At 38.9% G+C, this 25545-nt stretch overlaps 1 protein-coding gene across 7 annotated transcripts in view; it reads left to right on the top strand.

Moving 5' to 3' along the window:
- rbfox3a (RNA binding fox-1 homolog 3a) overlaps positions 1 to 24225 on the top strand; it is a gene marked incomplete at its 5' end in the record, with an annotated part of 516394 nt that extends 492169 nt beyond the window's left edge. For 3 of the 7 annotated variants that reach the window (XM_079845977.1, XM_079845975.1, XM_079845978.1), the window contains 5 exons: positions 352 to 484; positions 952 to 991; positions 6279 to 6343; positions 10321 to 10399; positions 23860 to 24225. In XM_079845977.1, the coding sequence (XP_079702103.1) occupies positions 352 to 484; positions 952 to 991; positions 6279 to 6343; positions 10321 to 10399; positions 23860 to 23862 (320 nt within the window). In that variant the 3' untranslated portion in view covers positions 23863 to 24225. Of the gene's footprint in view, positions 1 to 351; positions 485 to 951; positions 992 to 6278; positions 6344 to 10320; positions 10400 to 13536; positions 15238 to 23859 lie in introns of those variants that run through there. The other 4 variants (XM_079845976.1, XM_079845974.1, XM_079845979.1 and 1 more) reach the window with 2 other exon arrangements.
- Between the last annotated feature and the right edge of the window lie 1320 nt (positions 24226 to 25545).

Below are 25545 nucleotides of genomic sequence, written 5' to 3'. Positions count from 1 at the left end.
GTTGACAGAGAGCCCATAGTTCTACAGTGTACCTTTAATAAATATCACTTTTGAGTTTGAAGGACATTTTTGTTTTACGTTTGTACACATTTTCATCTGTATCAGGTTGCCACAAATCTGGGTCCTGAAGCAAAACCATTTGAGAATCACTGACTGTAACATGCTGCCATGTTTGATGTGTTGTGCCAACATGACGCACCGGTTGACATCCGTCTGAGTTGTTTTAAACCGTCACATTTTAGGATGACAGTGCGTTGTCACACTACAGACTGAAAGCCGATTGGTGGTGACAGGTGCGCCTCTTAAAAGCAAAAGCTTATGTCACCACCTTTCTTCTCTCCTTTTTTCCAGTGACAGGCTTCCCCTATCCGACCACAGGGGCGACGGTGGCTTACAGGGGCGCCCACTTGAGAGGCAGAGGTCGTGCCGTCTACAACACGTTCCGTGCCGCACCTCCACCCCCTCCCATTCCCGCTTACGGAGCGTGAGTAACCCCTCACCCAAAACATACACACACAGTATCTGCAAATAGCTCACCTTGCTTTTGTCCAAGCCTGAGGCCATTATTAGGTAAACTTCAGCACTTAAAAGCCCTGTCATCAAAGGGCCATTTTCGCATTATATGTGCTACAGCCTTAACCTGCAACATGACCGCTTGATGGCTATAAAGTGCGTTACACTCTAATGGCGAGCCCTACCAGTTTTCCCCAGTGACGAGACAGAGCAAAGCCCATTATAAAGCAACATTGTTTTCCTCTAAGCACAAAAAATGTCCGTCTTTCCTAATCTGCTCTATTTTTTTCCCTTCCTCACAGTCTGGAGTGCATTGTTTTGTCTGCTGAATGAATGCATCACTGCATAATTTATTTCCTTCTCTATACAGTGCGAGGAAACTCTGGACGTTCAGCACTGATGTATTGTGTTTTGTTATTTCTTGTTGTGTTTTTGCAGTGTGGTTTACCAAGATGGCTTCTATGGTGCTGAGATCTATGTGAGTATACTTTGTTTTGCCCATTCCGCTGCTTTTTTACACTGTTTCTGTAAATTAAGGAAAGGTTGTATGCAACGTTGAGGACAGGGCGCCCACGTTCGCTGAGTCTAACGTGAGCAGCTGGTGCTGAATCTTTCATAAGGGCAAGGGTCAGCTCAGGTCACCATGTGCAAATCCACATTGTGGTGTACTAAAACCCTTTTTGGGTTCCCCTGTTCATACCACTACATGGCACAATGAAAGCACACATGGCTCGACCGCTTCCAACATGGCTTCCTTTGAAGACTGTAGTTGATCTCTGTGGATTGTATGATAATGCTAACATGTATAGTGTGGAATGAACCTACGCACTTAACGTCTCATTCTTCCACATTTTATCTCCACTGCTGCCTGGTTTCGCTCTAAGTGGGAGGAAAATCACTCCGGATCAAGTTGATGAAGTCGACGTTACAGTGTTTTTGTTTTAATTTATGGCACGCGTTTGATCCGCCTTTCCCTCAGCTTCCATTAAAATATAGCCCAAAGGCCTCACGCTACAGCCCGGGCTTGTGCCCAGGCCCTATTGTTTTTGACAGACCGTCAGAACGTATTAGTCAGTCAGGTGATCAGAGAGCGTGCCTCCCTTTTCCAGGATTATTTCCCTGCATGAAAAATGGAAATTAATTCAACATTTAGATCTGAAACAGGACAAATGAACATGGACATAATTGTGATGCCTTTACCTGGCATGCACAATAGTATGTTTGCTGCCAAGTTTGCAAACTCATAGCCAGGACTGTGACCCCAGATAGTTCACAGTCGAGCAGATTTTGATGAATACATGTGTAGTAAGGTTTGTTCGTGTGGAAGGAGGCGGGAACCGGCGAACAATACAACAAAATGAAAGTAAATGCGGCAGCCCCTCACGGACGACTGCCGCGCACATACATAAACAAAACATAAATAAAACACAACTTAAAACCCAGGCCTGGTCCTCTCTCGTCCTTCACCGGAGTCGCTAGTCCTTTTAGGTCTCCGTGCTCCCTCATGAGAGGACTCGAGACCGGTGTGCCTCGCAGGTGACGTTCATTCTCAATCACGCACACCGATCTCGCTCGCTCCTCCCATGTCTCTCGCTCGTCCACCTCGCCACAACATGTAACACGATTGCCGGTGAAGTCAGAATCCGTCTCTACGGATCAACTTTTTGGAGTAGCCTGAAAGTTAGATAACTTATATATAGGAATAGTTGACCAAACAAATGAAGATTCAGTAATTACTGTCAGTAGTTTCTCACTCTCATGTTGTTCCAAACCTGTATGCTCATTTTTAAATACATTTTCTTCACATACAATCAGGGCTTGACATTAACTTTTTTGCTCACCAGCCACTGTGGCTAGTGGTTTTCCAAAGTTACTAGCCACTCTTTGGTTGTTGGGAAATTTGTTGTTGGCTATATGTAAATGACCACTGTACACACCCAAATCAAGTCTACATGAAATGTATAACACGACAGGTCATCAAATAGGCCTATTTAGCTCTGATAAGGTTGTGTGTAAAGCTCCCTAATCTAGACAGAGGAACACTAAAATCAGCAGCCAAATCACCCTGTAGCCCAAGACTGGTTTCCCACTGAACCTAAGCAGGGCTGAGCCTGGTTAGTACCTGGATGGGAGACCAACTGGGAAAACTAGGTAGCTGCTGGTAGAGGTGTTAGTGAGGCCAGCAGGGGGTGCTCACCCTGTGGTCTGTGTGGGTCCTAACCAGTGTTGGGCACGTTACTTTAAAAAAGTAATTAGTTATAGTTACTAGTTACTTCTTACAAATAGTAACTGAGTTAGTAACTGAGTTACATCATTATAAAAGTAACTAATTACCAGGAAAAGTAATTACTGCGTTAATTATTTTTTTTTTTTTCCAAATGTTCAAATATGTCAAATAACTTGGATGCCCCCAATATTAGATATGTTAAATGAATGAATTGGACACTAAATAGAATAAATTATTATTATAAAACATTGTACATTAATGTACACTATTGTAATGTTGCTGTGGGACAATGTAAGAGACACCTATCAAATTCAATGCATTATTGTAAATATTATCAGTAGGCCTACTATAGTGTAAATATTGTGTAAATATTATCAGTACTATACTTTCCTTTGGTAGTGGAGCTCATGCTATCACCTGGGTTTTTAGCCACTAATTTTGTGGCATATGATGATGTGAGGCGCTTCAGAATCAATTGTCACCGGCGTGGAGAGACTCTCTTCCTGGGCATAAGTTGCACGTTACTTAAATATTCTTACCTTTCACCTCAACGAGGGAAAAGTAGCGCTAATACTTCCAGTTTGCGAAAGCTACCTTTGAAGTCGTTGGACCATCGCTGAATGTGCATATGCGTGTGCGTCATTGTTGTGTGTGTGTGTGTGTGTGTGTGTGTGTGTGTGTGTGTGTGTGTGTGTGTGTGTGTGTGTGTGTGTGTGTGAGTGTGTGAACCATAGGTGTGAACTCAACCTATCAACTTCAACCTTGTCTCCCACCCACCAATCATCATCAGTTATGTGTACCACCGCACCCACCCCCAACACGCATGGCTGGTGCGTGCGCACACACACACACACACACACACACACGTTGCAGGTCCGACTGACAGAGAGCCTGTTCGGATGAAAAGCGCTTCAGTGAGCTCAATTATAGTAACGCGACTAACGCCGCTTATTTCCCTCAGTAACGCTAACGGCGTTGTAACGGGAGGAACAGTAATTCGTTTGATTACTCGTTACTGAAAAAAATAATTCCGTTAGTAACGCCGTTTATCTGTAACGCCGTTATTCCCATCACTGGTCCTAACGCCCCAGTATAGTGATGGGGACACTATACTGTAACAAGCACCGGCCTTCGGATGAGACGTTAAAACCGAGGTCCTGACTCTGTGTGGTCATTAAAAATCCCAGGATGTCCTTCGATAAAGAATAGGGGTGTAGCCCCGGCATCCTGGCCAAATTTGCCCATTGGCCCCTGTCCATCATGGCCTCCTAATCATCCCTATATATATATATATATATATATATATATATATATATATATATATATATATATATATATATATATATATATATATATGGCCTCATCACTCTGTCTCCTCTCCACCAATCAGCTGGTGTGTGGTGGACGTTCTGGCGCAATATGGCTGCCGTCGCATCATCCAGGTGGATGCTGCTCATTGGTGGTGGTTGAGGAGATTCCCCCCTTCTATATGTAAAGCGCTTTGAGTGCCTAGAAAAGCGTTATATAAATGTAACAAATTATAATTATTATTACTAACAGTTGCTTGTCTGAAAGAAAAAAAAGTTTGGTGTAAATGATTTTGGTCAGTTTGTTTTTGTTTGTGTAAATATAATTTATTCTCAAGCAATATTCTCATCAGTGTTCTGTCAGCTATGACATATTTAAATCTAGCATATTTTGTGTATGAGCCCATACCATAGGCTACATCGCTCGTACATCTCTGCTTTGTTGTTTATGATGAGAGTGCAGATTTCAGTGAGTGAGAGCGCACTCTGAACAAAACTCTGATTATTAGACATTGCATTCATAAGCTCAACAGAATCATGTGATTGGTTATAATGCGCAACACGGTTATAACATATACCTTTTGAGAAGACTACAATAAAATTCAACCCGCCAAAGTGGCTAGTGGACTGTGTTACATGCCACAGCTGAACAAATGGCGGGTGTCTGTCAATCCCTGCATGCAAGAACAGCTTATTACTGTACCAGGTACTGTCAAGCTCTAAAAGAAAAGCACTGTTAAATTAGCATAAAGTAGTCCTTAAGACTCATGTTCAATATTCAAAGGATTGTAATCAAAAGATGTTTTTAAAGAAATTAATACTTTTATTCAGCAGTGTCATCCAACATTATTGCTCTTGTAGTGTCTCATAACTTAATGTCATGATGTGCTCGAGATTTTGTGGAGCTTTTATGTTCCACAAACAAACAGCATACATGTTTGGAAGGACGTCATGGTATATAAATATCATATGTGGTTTATCTATCCCTTTATATCCATCTGTGAGGTGAGAATTTGTACCGGAATTAAGAATCTGTATCTTCTACAGAATCCATGTACACACTTTTCCGTGACCTGATTTTTCTTCGACTCCAGTAGCTAAACATTTGATCTTAGCAGAGTAGCATCGGACATTAATCCCGAGCTGAAAAATAAATGAGAGCATCTATAATTCAGCGAGCAGTCCTGTATCTACGATGCCTCAGTCCTGCACACGCTCTGGCACCGCGATTATTCACATAATGTACCAGTGATGTCAGCGTGCTAAAATAACAAAGAGCGGAGCTGCGTTTCATTAAAACAGACACTTCAATAAACACCCCAGCCACTTAGATAGTCGCTCGCAGCCAGCAAATACATTCCCTGTTGTTTAAAGCTTGGCATGTTTTTAGTGTAAGCGTTCACAAAACATCACCCGGAGAAGACTAGCAGACAGTGCTCGGTTGTTGCAGCTAACAATCTCGGCTAATGTCATCTGATGCCGCTTACAACTCGGCTATTAATAGCTAGCTTGAATGGAGCAATTAATAGCTTTGTCAGATGTCATCTAATGCTTATACAAGCAATATTTAGTGTTGTCTTGTGCCGTTCTCCAGCCACGGATGAGTACGTTGTGTGTGTCGAGACCGCTCCCCTGGGCACCGAGCCAGGGGACTCGTATTGGCCAGCCACATTAATTAAAAGGCCCCTTCAATAGCTTCAGCCAAATCTTCCATTTGGTTCATTCGCAGTAAGCAAACATTGACTGATTTTAATTGTTTATACCAGATTGCCACTTACCATGCTGATCGATAGTTGCCCGGCCCTGCCATTTCAATTGATGGGATTGATGCGCTCTGGAAAGACAAGCCGATGGTTGCACCGCTATTGCTGCACTCAGCTTAGATAAGTGAAGACGCTCAGATGGTTCGCTTTCGGACTTGGGCTGTTAAGCATCTATGCCGAGATCTATATGAAGAGCTAATGCAGTCAATCTGACAATTCCCCATTAAACAAAAAGGCTTCACAAAAAGCTGTATTGGCAAACTAAATACCACCTAAATCACTCAGCGCTGATTTTAGTGAGCATTGACAGGCCTTTTCAGCAGCACTCTTAAGGTTATAACTGAGCTTTTGGGATTCACTGCATTGTCAATGTATGAACAGTCCAGTTGTATTGTGGTTCTAAAATTTCATGTCACTGATATCCTGCTGTTTGCATGTGTCTGACGGATACCCTTTTGTAATTGACAGGGTGGCTATGCAGCATACAGATATGCCCAACCAGCCGCAGCAGCTGCAGCGGCCTACAGTGACAGGTAAGAGTCCAGCAGCGCTTCCTGTCCGTCTTTTGTTAATTGGTTGATGCTAAAATAGATTTTGGGCCATTTATATTAGATTTGAGCAGTTTTTGGCGAATAAAATGAGAATGGTGCTTTTCCCTCCCCCTAATATCACCTATACGTAAATCTGTTTGTTTTTTTTTAACTGGGGTTGGGGGCCACAAGAGGGTGCTGGAGGGTCCGAAGAGAAATTTCACAAACTGTATTTTTGGGGCTGTCAAAATTAACATGTTAACTTGCCATATTTAATGTTTAACACAATGGTTACCATTTTTTCATTCTGCTTTTAAAGACAGCCCTTGCTATAATTATTTAAGAATTTTAGATATTTAGATTTTGATATTTCTTTATACATTAATAAACTGCATATTGGTCTTGTGGGTCTATGGCATCAAAGTATTTGAAAACTCTTGAGATCTACTTTTTAAATATTCTGCCCCGACTTCCTGTTTCAATAGAAAATATGTCAATACATGAAAAAATGCAATTTATGACTAATTACTACTTCATGTCTAATAAACATCATTATTTGAGAAAGTATGATTAAAAAAAAAAGAGAGAGAGAGAGAGAATAATCTTAATGCATAAACTTGGGGTGTAATGATACACTCATGTCACAGTGCGATACATATCACGATACTGAACTCACGGTACGATATTATTGCAATATTCCAAAACATATGGTAAAAGGTTAACCGGAAATGTACTGTTGATTAAAATGCTAAATTGGTGACACCAAAATAAAAATATTCATGGTTCTGAAGCTAAAAGAATTATGTTAGACGAATATCACTGACTAGATATATTTAATATAATGTAAGCCACTTTTTGCTAGTAACATAAGACATTTGGCATTATCAGGACCCACAAATATTCCCCCATTGCATTATTATACATTATATATTGTAGTTTAATGTAGTACTAACACTAAAACGCTATAAACTGTAAATTTTTTATCCTCACACGGTCATTTTAATTTTGGGTGAACTATACACAATACATATTGTTGCATGTTTGTATTGCGGTATATTGTGACACGATATATTGTCACACCCCTAGGATAAACACGTTATCCATTGTATTTGAGTTCTGAAGTCTTTCTGGAAAAGTGTTTCCTCAGCTCTGAAAGTCCGGTTTGAGTTTACAGATCTACTCTCTCATTAAACTGGCTTAAATGAGATCATTTAGACATCCCTTCCCTATCTTTGATACACTCTCACCCTTTAAACTTGAATTCAACCTGAATTTCTGTAACCACTTAGCTTACTCACTTCAGGCCACAGGGTTGAGTGTATGTGTGTGCGTGAAGACGAAGGTGGTGCAGGGTTGTCAGTAATTTATCCAGGACCTGTGGGGACCCTGTCAGGTTGGATCAGGCCAGGCACTGGTTTAATCTAGGCAAGATTGAGCGTGTCAGTGCCGATAAGGCACGGCCCTGCCTGCCAGCCTGAAGAGCCCAGATAATGTAAGATTTATCAGAGCCAAGCACAGATCCACATCAGAGCAGGTGACAAGACTGGCATTCCACCGCGCTTATTTCAGCCCCCTTCCTGCGTCCCCTGCTTCACTCCAGCTTTCTTTTTCTCTCTCCACCTCTTTCCGCATCACGCTCAGCTCCTTGCTTTCGCATAAGCCAGCTCTGCGCTTCGCACTCTAATTTGATATGTCATGGCGAAAGGGGTTTAAAAGTAAGTGTTTCAACGACACAGACTTTTGAACCGGCCTCTTAAAAGAGTGTTAATTCTGTCATCGTGCACTCGCCCTCATGACTTACTTTCTTCTGTAGAACATAAAAAGATATTCTGAGGTGTTTTTCAACAGTTTTTTTTTTTTTTTCATGAAATGAAAGTCAATAGAGTCCAAAACAGCATTAGGCCTGGCAAAAAAAAAATAATAATAATAATAATAATAATAATAATAATCTTTATAAAAGAGAATAAAAGTCATACAGGTTTGGAATGACAGTAAATGATGAATTTGCAGTTTTGCGGTTTTCATTTCATAATATTGCTTAAAGGTATAGTTCACCCAAAAATGAAAATTTTCATCAATTCTGGGTTTATCTCATGTTTTCCAAGCCTGTATGACTTTTTCTTCTGTTGAATATGAAAAGAAGATATTTTGAGAAATACTTCTGTTTTTTGTTTTTTTTTTGTCCATAAAATGGAAGTAAATGGTCGCCAAAACTGTTTGGTATCTCAAAATCTCCTTTTGTGTTTCAAAGTATAAAGTAAGTCACAGAAGGGTGAGTAATTCATTTTGGGGTGAACTACCCCTTAATTATCGAGTGGAGACCGTTTGAGGGGAGAAAAATAGCCTTTTTTAATATGGCTAGAACTAGCTATCCAGGTTTACTTTGGAATGGGTAATTCCCGCTGGCCTGGTTAAGCTGCAGGCTAAGTAGCCCGGCCCGTTTGGAGTGTTACGGGGATTCCCAGCAACCCTCGTCTGCACTGTCTGTCACAAGCAGTTAAAATCCCCTCTGCTCGGCTCTCTCACTCCACTGAGCTGGCCTGACCTTTGATGTTGTAATAATCCCGGACGACAAAAACCTGGTCAGATCCGATAGTATTTCCATATGTAATAGCATGTCTGGGCCCAGGATTTTCCCCCTCTCTCCTCTTTTCTCCTCTCTCAGTCTGTGCCCTCGGCTCCCGGCTCGGCCTGCCTTATCTGCTCCCCGCAGGCCCTCATTTGCAAGCGTGTGTTTGTAGGGAAAGTCAACAAATGAAGAAGGGAAGTGTTGGGGGTTAATAAATAAATAAAGGAAGAAGTAAGGCCCATCTTGGAGGAATTAGTTCCAAATCGGTACCAATGAAAAGAGTCAGAGAACGCCGCCGCCACCACCAGCCCTGTGCCTCTTTACAGTGCAGCCTGGGTAAACAAGAGAGGGCAAAGGAGCATGAAAAGGATAAAGAGAGCTGTGAACATAAACTCTCTGCCTCCTTCACTCGCTTTTTTTAATGCACACGCACAACAACACAAAATCCAAAGCATCCATGCATCTCTTTCCTTGCTGGGTCCTTCCTTTTCCGCAGTACCTTAAGAACTTTGTAACTTTTAAAATGTGAATTTGCTAATGTATTTCTATTAAATGTTTATTTATTGATTTAAATTTGATTATTTACAAAAAAAACTGGATTCTTAACAGGGTGGAAATAAAGGGCTGGTGTTGGTCATTGATTAGTGAGGGACTGAAAGTGCTTTTTATATTTATATTTTAACCAACTTTTAAGATTATCATAAATATTTCTGGTGGATGATTTCATTAAGTAAGGCTTTTGTTAATTTGAGGTATTTTACAAATTCTAACATAGAAAGGGATTTTGAGAACAGGAATAACAATTACACCATGTTTTTTTTTCCGAAACATTTTGATTGGAGGAATGACGAAAATAAAGAAACACCTGGAAGATTTCTTAATAAAAATAAATAAATAAATAAAAACTCAACATGCTCTCGAACCAAGATAATGAAATTATTTTAAATACATCCCAATGTTCACTTAATTGTGATATTGTGATAAAAGAATACTAACTAACATGATTTTCCGACTTTAAAAACGGCCACTTTAACATTGTATCCAGTATATGATGTAGAAAAGACCCTGCAATGCTGCTTTTCGTTTCTTTTTCCTGTTTCCACTTTTCTCTTTTCTACATTTCTTTTATTTGCCTTGTCTCTCTCTGACCAATATAATTTTAACCACATGCTCATAAGATAAAAATACTTTTACTCCTAAACAATAACAGAGCACCTATCACTTTTAACACACTCTTACCTTTATACAGTGTATTTATGGCAAGGCAGTGATTGCATTTTTATCAGACTGGAAGAAAGAGAGGGAGGAAGGGTTTAGTGATAATGGATCTAGTTCAAATGAACAGCATTCACTGGAGCATACCATTTTCTTGAAGCTTCAATGCTCCCTCCGTTTCTTCCTTTCCCTGTAGCTATGGCAGAGTCTATGCAACAGCAGACCCTTATCACCACACGATTGGACCTGCAGCCACGTACAGCGTGGGCACTATGGTGAGTCATGAAACATTCATCCATGCCCTAACGTTACACAGACCCAAGCACCCCAAAAACATACAAGGCAGAGCTGAAAGATTTCACTCTACATTCTGTTAAATTTAACTGAATTATGAATAGAATCATTTTAAATATTATGGAACGATTATTGAATGAAGCATGTGTGTTGAGCTGGAGATATGTAGTTGGGGTGACTGAAGTCTTAAATATTGTACATGAACATATTCAGGGTCCAAAATTACCAGCCATAAATTTACTAGCTATGCAATTATAGAAAGATAGACAGACAGACAGAGACAGACAGAGACAGACAGATAGATAGACAGACAGACAGACAGACAGACAGAAACAGACAGACAGACAAACAGAAACAGACAGATAGACACAGACAGACAGAAACAGACAGACAGATAGATAGACAGACAGACAGACAGACAGAAACAGACAGACAGACAAACAGAAACAGACAGATAGACACAGACAGACAGAAACAGACAGACAGATAGATAGACAGACAGACAGACAGACAGACAGAAACAGACAGACGGACAGAAACAGACAGATAGACACAGACAGACAGAAACAGACAGACAGACAGATAGACACAGACAGACAGACAGAAACAGACAGACAAACAGAAACAGACAGACAGATAGACACAGACAGACAGAAACAGACGGATGGACAGAGACAGACAGATAGACAGACAAACAGAAAAACAGAAACAGACAGACAGACAGACAGACAGACACAAACTGACTGAGAGACAGACACATACAGACAGAAACAGACAGACAGACAAACAGAAACAGACAGACAGACAGAAACAAACTGACTGACAGACACAGACAGACAGAAACAGACAGACAGACAGACAGACAAACAGAAACAGACAGACAGACAGAAACAAACTGATTGACAGACAGACACATACAGACAGAAACAGACAGACAGACAGACAAACAGAAACAGACAGACAGACAGACAAACAGAAACAGACAGACAGACAGACAGAAACAAACTGACTGACAGACACAGACAGACAGAAACAGACAGACAGACAGACAGACAGGAAAAAACTGAGACAGACAGACAGACAGACAGACAGACAGACAGACAGACAGACAGACAGACAGACAGACAGACAGACAGATAGATAGATAGATAGATAGATAGATAGATAGACAGACAGACAGACAGACAGACAGACAGACAGACAGACAGACAGACAGACAGACAGACAGACAGACAGACAGACAGACAGACAGACAGACAGACAGACAGACAGACAGACAGACAGACAGACAGATAGATAGATAGATAGATAGATAGATAGATAGATAGATAGATAGATAGATAGATAGATAGATAGATAGATAGATAGATAGATAGATAGATAGATAGATAGATAGAAAAAACTGATCCCAGATAAATGTCTGATACATTTTTACTGAGGAAAAAATTGTAAGAATATGTGCAAGTCACAAAAGATGTTTTCTTTAGTATATGATAGTACCTTTTTATTTTAATCATTCACTTCAGCTACATCAGCAATCATTCTTACAGATAAAACCATGTGATGTTGCAATCGGCCAACTGGAGAAGTGTTCTATTTACTCTCCAAAGCCATTTTGTTCTCACATTTGACGCTTAATTTTGGACCCTGTTTGCATTTGCATCAATAATGTCAGGAGTGTAGATATATGTTTACATATTCTGAGACCCATCTGCTGATATATGTGTATGTGACAGTGTGTCAAGATGGATCCTGGGCACTTTGTATCTCATTAAATGCAATGGGGAAACCCAGCATACTGACACTTGATTAGATCTTCCAAATGAGACGTTTTCCTTTGCATATCAGCATTCTCAATCTGATGTGGGGATCGTCGTCCCGTTAATGTTTGTTTTTAGCTAGCTTTTGCAGCTAACATCAAAGATGAAAAATTCTAAGACTCCTATCTGAACACAAAAAGAGAAAACTCTTTATGATTTGTTTTTTTGCGGCTGTTGGTCGGGACTTTTCTCAAGATTAACGACCATCAAGCTCGTGCAGCAGCGTGCCGAGGGAGATTAAAGAAAAGGCGAGAGATAGAGGGAGAACGACGGGGAAAAAAGAACGAGAAAAAAAAAAAAGATTCCATCGCACCCACCTCCCCCTGCCCATGAGGCTTATTGGACAAACACTCTGCCTAAGACAAATGACTGGAATTTACCAAGTCGACATCCGTGTGATTCTCAAAACCGTACTATTCCCCGGTGCAGCTGCTAGCTAAAAGCTTTCATTAATTAAGACCATTTTTTTCCTCTTCATTTACTTAATTAAAACTGTGGCCTGTGTTGCTTTTTTTGCCTCCTTTTTCTTTTTTTTCAAATTTTCCTCCCTTTCTCAAGACTTCAATTTGCCACTTTAAGGCATAGCAAATATCCTTCGGTGCTCCTCCGGTCGAACGAGGGGCCGCAGGGGGGCCAAGGTGAGCACTCAGAGTTCTCAGCGATGCCAGGACTGAACCGGTTTGCGACTCAAATGAGCAGAACTCCTCTCAGTACTTGCACTGAGCCTGCTGAGAATGAAATGAATATCATTAAATCATATTTGACCAGCAGATCACAAGTTAAAAGTATTTAATAATGAGCCCCTCAGAGGGTTCGAAAAAAGTTAGTTTGCTTTGCTCTCTGTTAGAACAGAATTCATTCCACGTTTAAGGCGTGTGTATTTTGCACAGGGTCGGAGCCGAGGAGAGAACGGCTCATAGCGCCTTTGAAGTTTTTTGTGTTTGGCAAGAGCCGAGCGGGCACCACTGCAGTCCGGTTTAAGGAGAGGTCTGAGAAAGCAGTGCGTGTTAGATGTCTCCAATCAGATCAACCTGAGGGGCAGCCACGATGGAGGGGTTCGATAAAGAGCAGCTGATGAAATACACCAGCAGGATATTCAGCGGCCTGTTTCAGTCGCAACCCGGTTGAACCGCCGAAACTCTGAACTCTGACACCCACCCACCTTGAAATTCACACTGTAATTCCATTCCCAAATCTAAACGAGGCCAAAGGGAGGAAAATTTCAAGTACTGTTCACCCCCAGGAATCTATTTAACACTGATTGGGTCCTTTTTGTTTTTTCATCTTTGATGTTGCAGGCTAGCCTTTACAGAGGAGGTTACAGTCGCTTCACACCCTACTAGAGAGAGAATCAATCCCCCGACCAAACAAACAAACAAACAAACAAACAAAAGAACGCAAACACAAACAAACAACCCACCTCCACCTTCAAGGTTCGCAAAGCGCGAACCTTCCCCGAACAGTCACATTTGGGCTAAAGCTCTGCTTATCATCCTGCGGTTATCCAGCGTTTCTGTTGCTTGGCTATTGATTTGGAATCTGTTTTGTTTGTATTGAAATGTGTGGTCCGGGAGGGGAGGGGCTGAGTGACAGAGAGTAGGGGGGCGGGGGGTGCTGTCCAATGAGTTTTCTCATTTAGTCCCGGCGTAGATTTATGGGCATGAGCTCAGCTGATTTATGTGGACAGGGAGTGGGCCAGGAAGTGAGTTTATTTGCCTTACTAAATGGCACAGCAATGAGCAACTTGAGCAAAACAAAAGCAGCGCTAGACTCGCACACGTATATTTGCGGTCTTTGCATTGAAGGCCCCACTGAACACCCACTTATTAGAAGCCACGATGACTGCTATTCATTACAATATGAAAAGAAAAACCTCAAAGGTTTGCTTATGCTATATATAAACTACTAATATAGCCTAACTATTTTTCCTCCAGTAAATATCAAAAGGAAACATTCATTTATAAATCTCTATGATTGTTTACCGAAACTATATTGTAGTAGAGTTTAAACTGATAGTTAGCTACATCATGAAGATTTTCCAGTAATTCTCTGTCACTCACACCCTCTTTCACGTTGACGTACTGTTATATAACTCGATGAATTTATTGTCTGTATGATTGCAACTGTGTCATTTGGGGAGACTGATGTCAAGATGTTTTTAATATTTGGTCAAAAGTATTCCATTGCCACAGATGGACTTAAAATACATTTTATGGGATTTTAGTATTATTTTGGTAGTAGTACTAGGGTGACGCTTTTTCAATAAGGTTTGGTTTGGTTTGGTTCTCTCATAAGGTACGTAAGATAGTTCTACAATACATCTACAGGATTTCTTGATCTCTATTAATGTTAATCCTGACATTTACTATTACATTTTTAGGATAAAAATCTGTTAATATGTGACCCTGGACCACAAAACCATAAGTCATAAGTCGGACATATATTTGTGGCAAGAGCCAACAATATATTGTATGGGTCAAAATTATAGATTTTTCTTTTATGCCAAAAATCATTAGGATATTAAGTAAAGATCATGTTCAATCAAGATATTATGTAAATTTCCTACCGTAAATATATAAAAAAAAATGTATTATTATTAGTAATATGCGTTGCTAAGGACTTCATTTGGACAACTTTAAAGACGATTTTCTAAATTTTTTGCACCTTCAGATTCCAGATTTTCAAATAGTTGTATATCGGCCAAATATTGTCATATCCTAACAAACCATACATCAATGGAAATCTATTATATTCAGCTTTGTATACATCTCAATGTCAAAAAATGTACCCTTATGACTGGTTTTGTGGTCCAGGGTGACATATTAGTCTAAAATGTGACCTTAAATGAACATTAAGGTATTTCTCATTGCTAGTTCATGTTAGTTAATTAAACTAATATTAAGAAATGAGAGCTTATTGTAAAGTGTTACCATGATAATAATAATAATAATAATAGGTTTTTATTGTAACAAAGCAATAAAATAAGCAAAACTGGTTACAATTTCTCTTTATCTACTTATTATTTACAGGCAATAATACCAACATATATAACAATGAAATGATCTTACAGCATACATGTATGATATAATGTTGTTTTTTGCTTACAATTCATATTGTACCAACGCGTCTGCCTGTATCAAAGCAAATATTCATGAAGGAATGCCCTCAGCAAGGTTTCCTTCAGTTTTAATCTGTTAGATGTCACATAAAGAGCGTACACTTAATCAAGGCCGCTTCTGCTGCTCAGAAAGCATTCTGTAAATAAACATAGTGCGGTAATGTGGAAAGAGAGAACACTTCCCCACTACACGGTCTATTGCACCCTCTAGCTGATGAGATGTCCAGAATCCCACTGCAACAACACAGATGACAGGGGGAGCAATTACCACTCATTGCTGAAATCTCCATCACGCTTATGTTAATATGGAAGATGCAGTCCGCTTGAAAATGACTTTTAATATAAAATTGTATCTAACAAAAATGCAGGGATATAACCGGAATCAGATTTATGTGTATATATAGTATAATAGGGTATATATGTGGGACTGATCAATTTAAAATAAAAAAGAAATCCCACTACTCTTAGGAAACTGCACCTTTGCAGAGAGTACCGCTTATGATGTTCTAAACAACATGTTCCAGTATTGATTTGCTGTTGAGTTACGTGTTAAGCGCTGAGAGTATGCGACCCAGTCATAAATCATCAAGACATTTTTAGTCAGGTCCAAAATGTATGTGAGGACAGGCTAGCAGAATTCCTAATAGGAGCGGGAAGATTTAAGATATTGTGCAGGGAAACAATTAGGAAATGGACAACTTCCATAGAACAAGAGACTTCTCTAATCAATTAATAATAAATATGTACAAAAAATAACACGGGTATATTTGTGGCCAACAATACATTGTATATGGGGGTCAAAATCATAGATTTTTCTTTTATGCCAAAAATCATTAGGATATTAAGTAAAGAGCATGTTCCATGAAGATATTTGGTAAATTTCCTATCATATATATATATATGTATATATATATATATATATAAAAAATATTATTAGAAGTAATATGCATTGCTAAGGACTTCATTTGGACAACTTTAAAGGCGATTTTCTCAATATTTCGATTTTTTTGCTCCTTCAGATTCCAGATTTTCAAATAGTTGTATCTCGGCCAAATATTGTCCTATCCTAACAAACCATACTTCAATAGAAATCTTATTTATTCTAGCCTGGATGCCAGCCGAATTTAGCCCCGCCCACAATTTTTTTTGCTCGGGCAATTCGGTCTGGACTCGCTCCATAGAGGATGAATTATGCCCGAACAGAAACTGTTCGGACCAATGAAATTGTCAGGGCGGGCTTTAGACAATGATGGACAGATGATCAACAGTAGCGTAATCATCCACGTCATCGAAGGCTCTTGGGTTGAATTTGCTCTTATGCTAAACAGAGAACTTGTTCGTATATGCATTCACCTTTACTATTTCTCTCAGAAACGATGATCGTGTTGGTAAGTACTCTGTGTATCCTTAAATTATTTTATTACTGGCAAAGATCGTTTACACTCATCTTTTTCTTGTAACGTTACTTAATCCAGCGTGCGTGCAGACAGGGTTTCCAAGTGTTTTTGCAATGGCGCGCACAATTGCTACTCAAAACTATAGCCCAAAACAATAACTTTCCGGGGGGTTCTCCGGAAAAAAATGGCGTTTGGTTGGCAAAATATGTTATTTTGGCAAGGTTGCCTGCTAAAATTCGCATTCCTGGGTTTATATAATCACATAATTGGGGTCGCTTCAACCCGCGGACATGGAGAAAAACACGGACATGGCAACACAGTGCAGTTGAGTTCTGTTGACATTTGACAACTAAAGTTACGCGTCGCTCCGTTGCTCTGATTGGTTGTGGGTCTATCCAATTGAGGTCTTTCCTGGCTCGGTTGAAACACGCCCCATAATCAAAGCTCAATGGAGCGGTACCAGACTCATATTCTGACTAGAATTGAGTATGGCCACGCCAGGCTATATTTATTCAGCTTTCAGATGAAAAAAATGACCCTTATGACTAGTTTTGTGGTCCAGGGTCACATATTTGCACACACATGTACAAATGTGTTCAAAATTTTGGGATCAGTAAATTTTTTTAATTCTTACGAAAGATCTATTATGCTCACCAAATATTTTATTTAATAAAACATACAGTAAAAAAACTTAATATTGTAATATATTTAAAAATGTAATTTTTTCCTGAGATGACAAAGCTGTCTTCAGTGTCACATGATTCCTCAGAAAGAACATTTCTTATTATCAATGTTTAAAACAGTTGTGCTACTTAATATTTTTGTTCATAAGTACAGTGTTTATTTTAAATAAAATCTTATAAATGTCTTAAATATCACTTGTCATCAATGTAATGCATCCTTTCTGAATAAAAGTATGAATTTCTTCTTCTTTTTTAAAAATCATACTGATCCCAAACCTTTGAACGTTTGTATATACAATATCCAGTTTTTATAAATACAATAGAAATATATTCACCCAATATGTAGAATGAGGCTTAAAAGCGTAGTGATCTATTTTCATAAAGATCCAGCCTGATCTCTAACGTTCTTTTCTCAATGGAGAAGCACTTGTGCACTGTGAGAGATTTTCCCCCAAGGTGACATTCCCCCGAGGCCCAGCACTTTATACAGGACCTGCGATAAGACATGCCAGACCTTTAGAGAAGAGAGAGAAGAAGAATGAGAAAGAAAGAGTTGAGGGTGGCAGTAATCCTCCCAGTGAAATAGGGCCTCCCTCGTTTCCTGGTTCCTCTGGGCGTTGATCATGTCCTCGTGTCTCACACACACACACACACACACACACACGGCCCAGTAAATAGCAGCCTGCGCCCCTCAAATGGAATTGTAAGGGTGGAGTTATAGAAGAAGGGGAAAGAAACCAGGGTAGAGAGGCAGCATCCAAAGTAATTTACTCCACAGATTAAAGATAACAGCATTGAGTCAATAACCACTGATCTCATTTGGAGATACACTAGGCCAGCCAGGCGCGTGGCTCAGCCGTTCTGCTCAGTCTATTACCATAGCTGTTGTGGCTGCCTCTTCAGACACACCGTTCTCCCGTGAGTGTGAAATCACAGCAGCCTATTGTAAAACATAGATTAGATGCATTGCTTTTTTTCCACCTTTGTAGGGAGAAATCTACAGCGCAACATAATATTTCACCTAAACTAATGTGTCCTTGTTCCCCTAGTGCTGCGTGCGGCTCGCTAGGCTCTAGGAAAAAAGGGGGGAAAAATGCACAAAGGCAGGCGTTTATGTAGTCTGTACTAGCATTAGCAAAACAACATTTTATTAAATCAATATTGAATCTGTACATGACATGCAGGAAAAATATACATAAATCGTGGCCATGAATTAACAATTGGTTCCCGTGACTTACTAATATGTCAGCGCGTTTTACTAATTACTAAATTGGGCGCACAATATAATAATTTTTCCCCTCGTTTTACTAAATCGTGGCCACGTTGAAATCATTTGTTCACTCGTTTTGATTGAACTAAAACAAGGGAATGATTATTACAACGTGTCCACAATTTACTAAAATGAGGGAACAAATTGGTAAGTCGTGGGAATGGATTCTCAGTTCTTAGCCATGATTTACTATAACGAGAGAACAAATTCATGGCCACTTAAATTTTTTTTTTCCTCCCCGCATGACATGTAAATATGTTTTCATTTGGCAGAAGTGGACTAAAAAAGGCCTTATTTTCCTGAAATATCCAAGCTGTTGTTTACCAGAAACCAAAATGCAAAGGCTCAATGGTCCTCTGTGGGAATGGAATACCAGATTTAACATGCACTGTAAATAACATTGTGATTTTATTTTCTCTATTCAAGCTTATTTTTCTTTACATTTTTATTATGTCTGACTTTGAACAATGTGTCGTTGGTGTTTGAAAACGAAAAACAAGACAGGTGTGGCATATGAAAACATTGCCGCTATGTGTTTAAACATATAAAGTCCTTTCTTTTATAAACTTATTATACACCATTAAGGATATTATGTGGTGACGTTTTTATATAATAGAATATAATAGGCTTTAAATCCAAATTGTTTATACCTTTTCTGAGGAGAGGAGAGAGCATATTATGTCCAGATGTGAGTCAATAACTCTGTGCTGTGTGTTGTTAAGCTATTTAAATTGATGTCCTTTTTTCCTTACATCGGGAAGGTATTTACGCTGCCCTCTGACCTCGGTTTAATTTATGTGGAAGACACAATTTTAATTGACTTTCTTGCGTTCACATTTTCTGAAGTGGCTTTACTCCGAGTGCTCGCTTACGAGCCTTTTCGAAATGAAATATTCATTGTGTCCAGTGCTTCCGACCACATGTTTGTTAGACCGAAAAAGTGGCAAAACGATAGGTTAAGTTTGACCGTATAAACCACGCTTCCTCTTGTTAAATATCTATGCAGAAATCTGATTGAGTTAATTCATGCAAAAGACTATCATATTCTTGACTAAGGCATTTCCATCTCTATTTCAGACAATTAAACTAATCAAGCGACTATATTAGGACTCAATCACCCATTTATTTAATTCCAGCATTTAGGCAGAGAGAGAAAACACCGTGCTGAGCATGAAATGACTGCTGAGGAGACAGTTTGCAGTCGTCTAAATGAATGTGTGAGCTTGCAGATTGACAAGATGGAAGTCTCCGTCTTGCATGGACGCCGCAGTGGGCCATTAAAAGATTGCCTGTTTAATTAGCTCTGTTAATGCAGTGATTTGTAAGATGGCACCCTGGGCCAGGGGCCAGTCCACATAGCAGCAGATTTCTCTCAATTTGATGGCACAAATGTTAATTCACTGAAAGATCTGGTGCAAACAGGATGGAATTAGAAGCTAAAAACTTTTTTATAATATAATTGTTTACTTCACGTGTGCAATGCAATGACTTAAATAGCATAGAATTATGTCAATAATAGATCCAGACTGGGTCACACTGGACGATAACGCAGTATAACATTAACATCTGCTGTTACCTCATTAACTTTCTGTCATTTAAAATTGTGTCTTTTCTATTGTGTCTATTTTCTTCTGTCAGGGGATATTTTGAAAATGTTTTTTTTTTTTTAAAGCAAAAACTGTACTCTTTGTACATAATACTATACATATATATATATAAATATAAATATATGTGACCACATATCGCAGTCATCTTTTGTATGTATAACCCGTAGTATTAAATGTGTTCTTGCTGTCCGTTTCATGTAGGCTTACATTGTGAAAGTTACAGCTTATATGAATCATGCGTCATCTGTTCAAATCCAACTGGTACATTCTGCTCTCGCTTAGCCATTTGTTTTTTTGGACTTCAAGATTCAGTAGGTAAAGCTATGTACATAAAAGAAAAATAAGTACTTAAGCAATTTTTGTGTCTAAATAAAAGGAAAATTATAACTCTCTGGGTTTAGTTTTTTTTTTTTCTGTTTTGCTAGACTTGATGCAAATGGATGTTCAAATATTTTTATGTGTAAATGTTTTATGCATACACTACCGTTCAAAAGTTTGGGAGTTTTTGAAAGATGTCTCCACAAGGCTGTATTTATTTGATCAAAAATACGGTGAAAACAGATGTATTGTGAAATATTGTTTCAATTTAAAATAACTGTTTTCTATTTTAATATATTTTAAGATGCAATTTATACTTGTGATGTCAAAGCTGAATGGCTCAAGAAACATTTATTATTATCAATGTTGAAAACAGTTATATTTTTTCACAGGATTCGTCGAGGAATAGAAAGTTCAAATACAAATAATTTTTTCTCGTTGTTCTGATATAAAGTCACAATTGCGAGTTTATTTCTCTCAAATTCTGACTTTTTTTCCCCTCAGAATTGGACTTTATAGCTCGCAATTCTGAATTTATATCTCACAATTCTGAATTGATATCTCGCAATTCTGACTTTATATCTCGCAATTTTGACTTTATATCTGGCAATTCTGACTATATCTGGCAATTCTGACTTTATATCTCGCAATTCTGACTTTATATCTCGCAATTCTGACTTTATATCTCACAATTCTGACTATATCTGGTAATTCTGACTTTATCTCTCGCAATTCTGACTATATATCTCACAATTCTGACAATATCTGGCAATTCTGACTTTATATCTCGCAATTCTGACTTTATATCTCACAATTCTGACTTTATATCTCGCAATTCTGACTTTATATCTCGCAATTCTGGCTGTATCTTGCAATTCTGACTTTATATCTCGCAATTCTGACTTTATATCTCACAATTCTGACTTTATATCTCGCAATTCTGACTTTATATCTTGCAATTCTGGCTGTATCTTGCAATTCTGACTTTATATCTCGCAATTCTGACTTTATATCTCACAATTCTGACTTTATATCTCGCAATTCTGACTTTATATCTCACAATTCTGACTATATCTGGTAATTCTGACTTTATCTCTCGCAATTCTGACTATATATCTCACAATTCTGACAATATCTGGCAATTCTGACTTTATATCTCGCAATTCTGACTTTATATCTCACAATTCTGACTTTATATCTCGCAATTCTGACTTTATATCTCGCAATTCTGACTATATCTCGCAATTCTGGCTGTATCTTGCAATTCTGACTTTATATCTCGCAATTCTGACTTTATATCTCGCAATTCTGACTTTATCTCTCGCAATTCTGACTTTATATCTCGCAATTCTGGCTGTATCTTGCAATTCTGACTTTATATCTCGCAATTCTGACTTTATATCTCGCAATTCTGACTTTATATCTCGCAATTCAGACTATATATCTCACAATTCTGACAATATCTGGCAATTCTAACTTTATATCTGACTTTATATCTCGCAATTCTCACTTTAGGACTCGCAATTCTCACTTTAGGACTCGCAATTCTGACTTTAGGACTCGCAATTCTGAGAAAAAAAGATTTTTGCGAGGTGTAAACTCGCAATTGTGAGATAAAAAGTGACAATTATCTTTTGAAATTTTTTATTCTGTGGCGGAAACAATCTTCCATATTTTAATGCGTCCTTAATGCATAAAAGTATTAATTCATTTAAAAAAATGAAGAAAATCTTACTGACCCCATACTTTTGAACGGTAGTGTGTGTATGTGTGTATATTAGTATTTTAACTGTTTTACATTTATTATATTTTTTATTTCATTGTAATTTTTTTCAAATTTCTAGTATTTTTACATTCTGTCAGTTTGGTCACTTAAATAGTCAATAGGATGTGAAAAGGTGGCTTAGTAACATGTTACCAGTGTTTTTGGCTTTCATCGACATGGCTGCCCACCAACAGTTTTACATCTCCCTGAGTCGAATTCTGTTCATGTTTGTCAAGCAAAAACTTGAGGATCCCATGTCTGCTCCAGAGATATTATGCCCCGAGCAGAGAACAGAGACCCATCATTGGGCATGATCAGTATGCCGGAGCACATCTGTGTGCTCCTCCAGGGATGGATGAAGAACTACAAAGTCATGTTAAAATTAAAGTCAGCTCGCTCCCTCTTCTGAGGCTCCTCTGCACGGCACCACATCTCCCTGAATTAGAGAGCTTCTGTCGGAATGAGAGCCCCCAGGACACCCCGGAATCATCTCCTCCTCTCTCTCTCTCTGCTTTTCTCTTCCTGTCCGGTGGACGTCTTCTCAGCTCAGTGTCGAACATCCTCCTCAGACTGCAACGATATCACAGAGCCTGTGATCAATCCGATTCACTCATTAGGCCTATGCCTAACATTTAGTGGAGGCTCTCCCCGCGGAGCCCTATTTTCACTTCAGTTACTCTAATCCAGGATTTGGGAGATAATTCCACAATGTGTGTTTAGCGTTACACCCAAGGATTGTTTCTGATATTGAGCTGGTGCATTGAAGATAATGTAATCAGAATATATTTTCCTGCTATACATGATTTGCATTTTTATTGTGTAATTAGTTTCTTTGAGTTCATGCAAGTCCAAAAGTCTAAGATCAAATTGAATACCTGGGATTCAGAATGAAATTTAAACCTGGGAATAAAGGTGAAGGATTTAGAAAAATCTAAAACAAACATTTATGATTCAATTGTAAATTATGGCGTTAAATCAATGAGAAATATGTCAGATTTTGCAACTATTTCTATTGTGTCACTGATCAGGTGGATAACTTGATCATCAGGTTTCATCATTAATTTTATACAAACTTCATGGCATTTTATTACTTCGAATTGTTATGCTGATAATATAATTTTAAAAATAATTCTTCTAATTATTACTATTATCATTATCATCATTTCATAGAATTTTAAGTTGAATTTTTCCTTCAAATCATTATGTTGATACTATAATTTGGAATAGAAAAACTGTAATGGGGAAAAAGTCATTTTTATTAATAATAATAATAAATGATTCAATTGATTTTAATTTGGAATGGCAATTTCCTAAGTTATAAAAATGCAAAACAGAAGCATTTTAACAAATGGTCTCCCGACTTTTGGACCCCACTGTATGTGCATGTTAAACATTCTGCATGCAGTTCAACAGGTTACAATGCAGATTAACTCATGTTTTCTCTTTTTCTTTTGCATTTCTAGTAAATATAAAGAAAGAAGACAGTGGAGAAGAGCATCAGCTAAAAAGGAACAAAAAGGATAAAGGAAGAAAAATGTCAATGAAAAAAAAAAACACAAAAAGAAGTTAAGAGGAAATCCTTACACCGAGGCTGTCAGGAGAAGGCATTATATATCTCTGTAGGGACGAGAGACTGACGCAGCCAAGCTGTGGATGAAAAAAGGGGTTAGCTTTCACCTGGGACAGCCTTTCAGGTGGAGGAGAAGAGGAGAGGTCATCATAAAACTTTTTATTTTTCTAAACTTTTTTAAGTTTATGGTTTGAAAAAGATGAAAAAGATGAGTGTATATATCTATATAGCGATATATATGTATGTATAAATATGTTACAAAAAAGAAGCGAAGAAAAAAAAATAGTACAAATAGTGCATATAGCAACAGAGTGATGAATTAGTGCTGTAGGAGGGGGGCAGGGGGTTGTACGTGTTGGTCCTTCACCCCCGCCCCCCACCCCCCTCCCACCGCAGACCTCCTTGTCCGGCCTGCGCAAGGGGGCCGGGCAGAGAGGCTGAAGCGCCCACCAGACACGATTCCATGTGGCCCCTCTTCATCCAAAGCCCTTGAATATATGGCACAGCTGGGTCTTCCATCAGTACGTTTTTGTCGCGGGGTTGAACTGCATTGCTTCCTTGGGGAAAAGTCGCTAACATGGGGCAGCGATCTTCCCAAAGCTTAAAAACGAAGGCAGACGAACTTGCATGGGACTCCAAAACACTGTACATCAGGTTGCTATTCAGGTGTCGCATCGAATGGGACAAGAGAAGACACTGTAAATAAACCACCAGATCTGAAGTTGGGAATGCGCTGTCATCCCGCTGTTGTTTGTAGCACAATACGAAATGGCCCGCCGGCAGGTTTTACTGGGATGTGTGCGTGTGCGTGCGTGCGTTCTTGTGTGCGAGTGGTTAGGGGCGGAAGGGGGCTTTATAGAGTTGTGTTGGGTCGCGATCATGTGGCCCCGGAGCCCAGGGCTACCAAAAAGCATTTCATTGTAGTGTTGTGGAGGTGGCCGTGCTGTGTAGTAAACACTTTTGTATGTGGTGTCATGAGGCTACAAATTAAGAAAATTGGAGCTGTCTTCTCGGTATTGTCACGGGAGTTTCACTATCCATCTTGAAAATGGGTTCCTGCCCGCTGCAAGGTGGAAAATGACATGCCAGTTTAGTCATAGGGTTGCGAGCAAAGTTTTATTAAAAATCGATTACCTTTATACTTCTAATGAGCTCCATTTCAGTGACACATCCTTATATATTTAAACGTTGTACTAATTACATGCTGCTCAGCGTGGTCAAACGTCGATTGTAGCCATTTACTAATGTTGTATTATTGTATTACCAGTATGAAAAACATTTATATATGGATATATCTATTTGTGACTTTGCGACCCTTCAAGAGGATTGTACCTTTTTTTGTTTCTCGATGGTGGTCCAGGTTTATTTTCGGCGACGATTTATGCAAGTACTGAGAGATTTTCACTTGTGTGGCATTGTTTCTGTTGTCTGTATATTTGGTTCAGCTATTGAATGTAATTCAACTTTTTATGTACATGTCTTTGTTTTTTAAGCAGTACTTTGTAAATGTGTGGACATGGTATGGCAAGTCTTTGTTTTGAAGCCAAACCCGACGGAGATACTGTACGGTCCAGCTGAC

This window comes from Gobio gobio (assembly GCF_949357685.1).
Source record: "Gobio gobio genome assembly, chromosome: 20".
Lineage (NCBI taxonomy): Eukaryota > Metazoa > Chordata > Actinopteri > Cypriniformes > Gobionidae > Gobio > Gobio gobio.
This window is presented reverse-complemented; position numbering and strand designations above follow the sequence as displayed.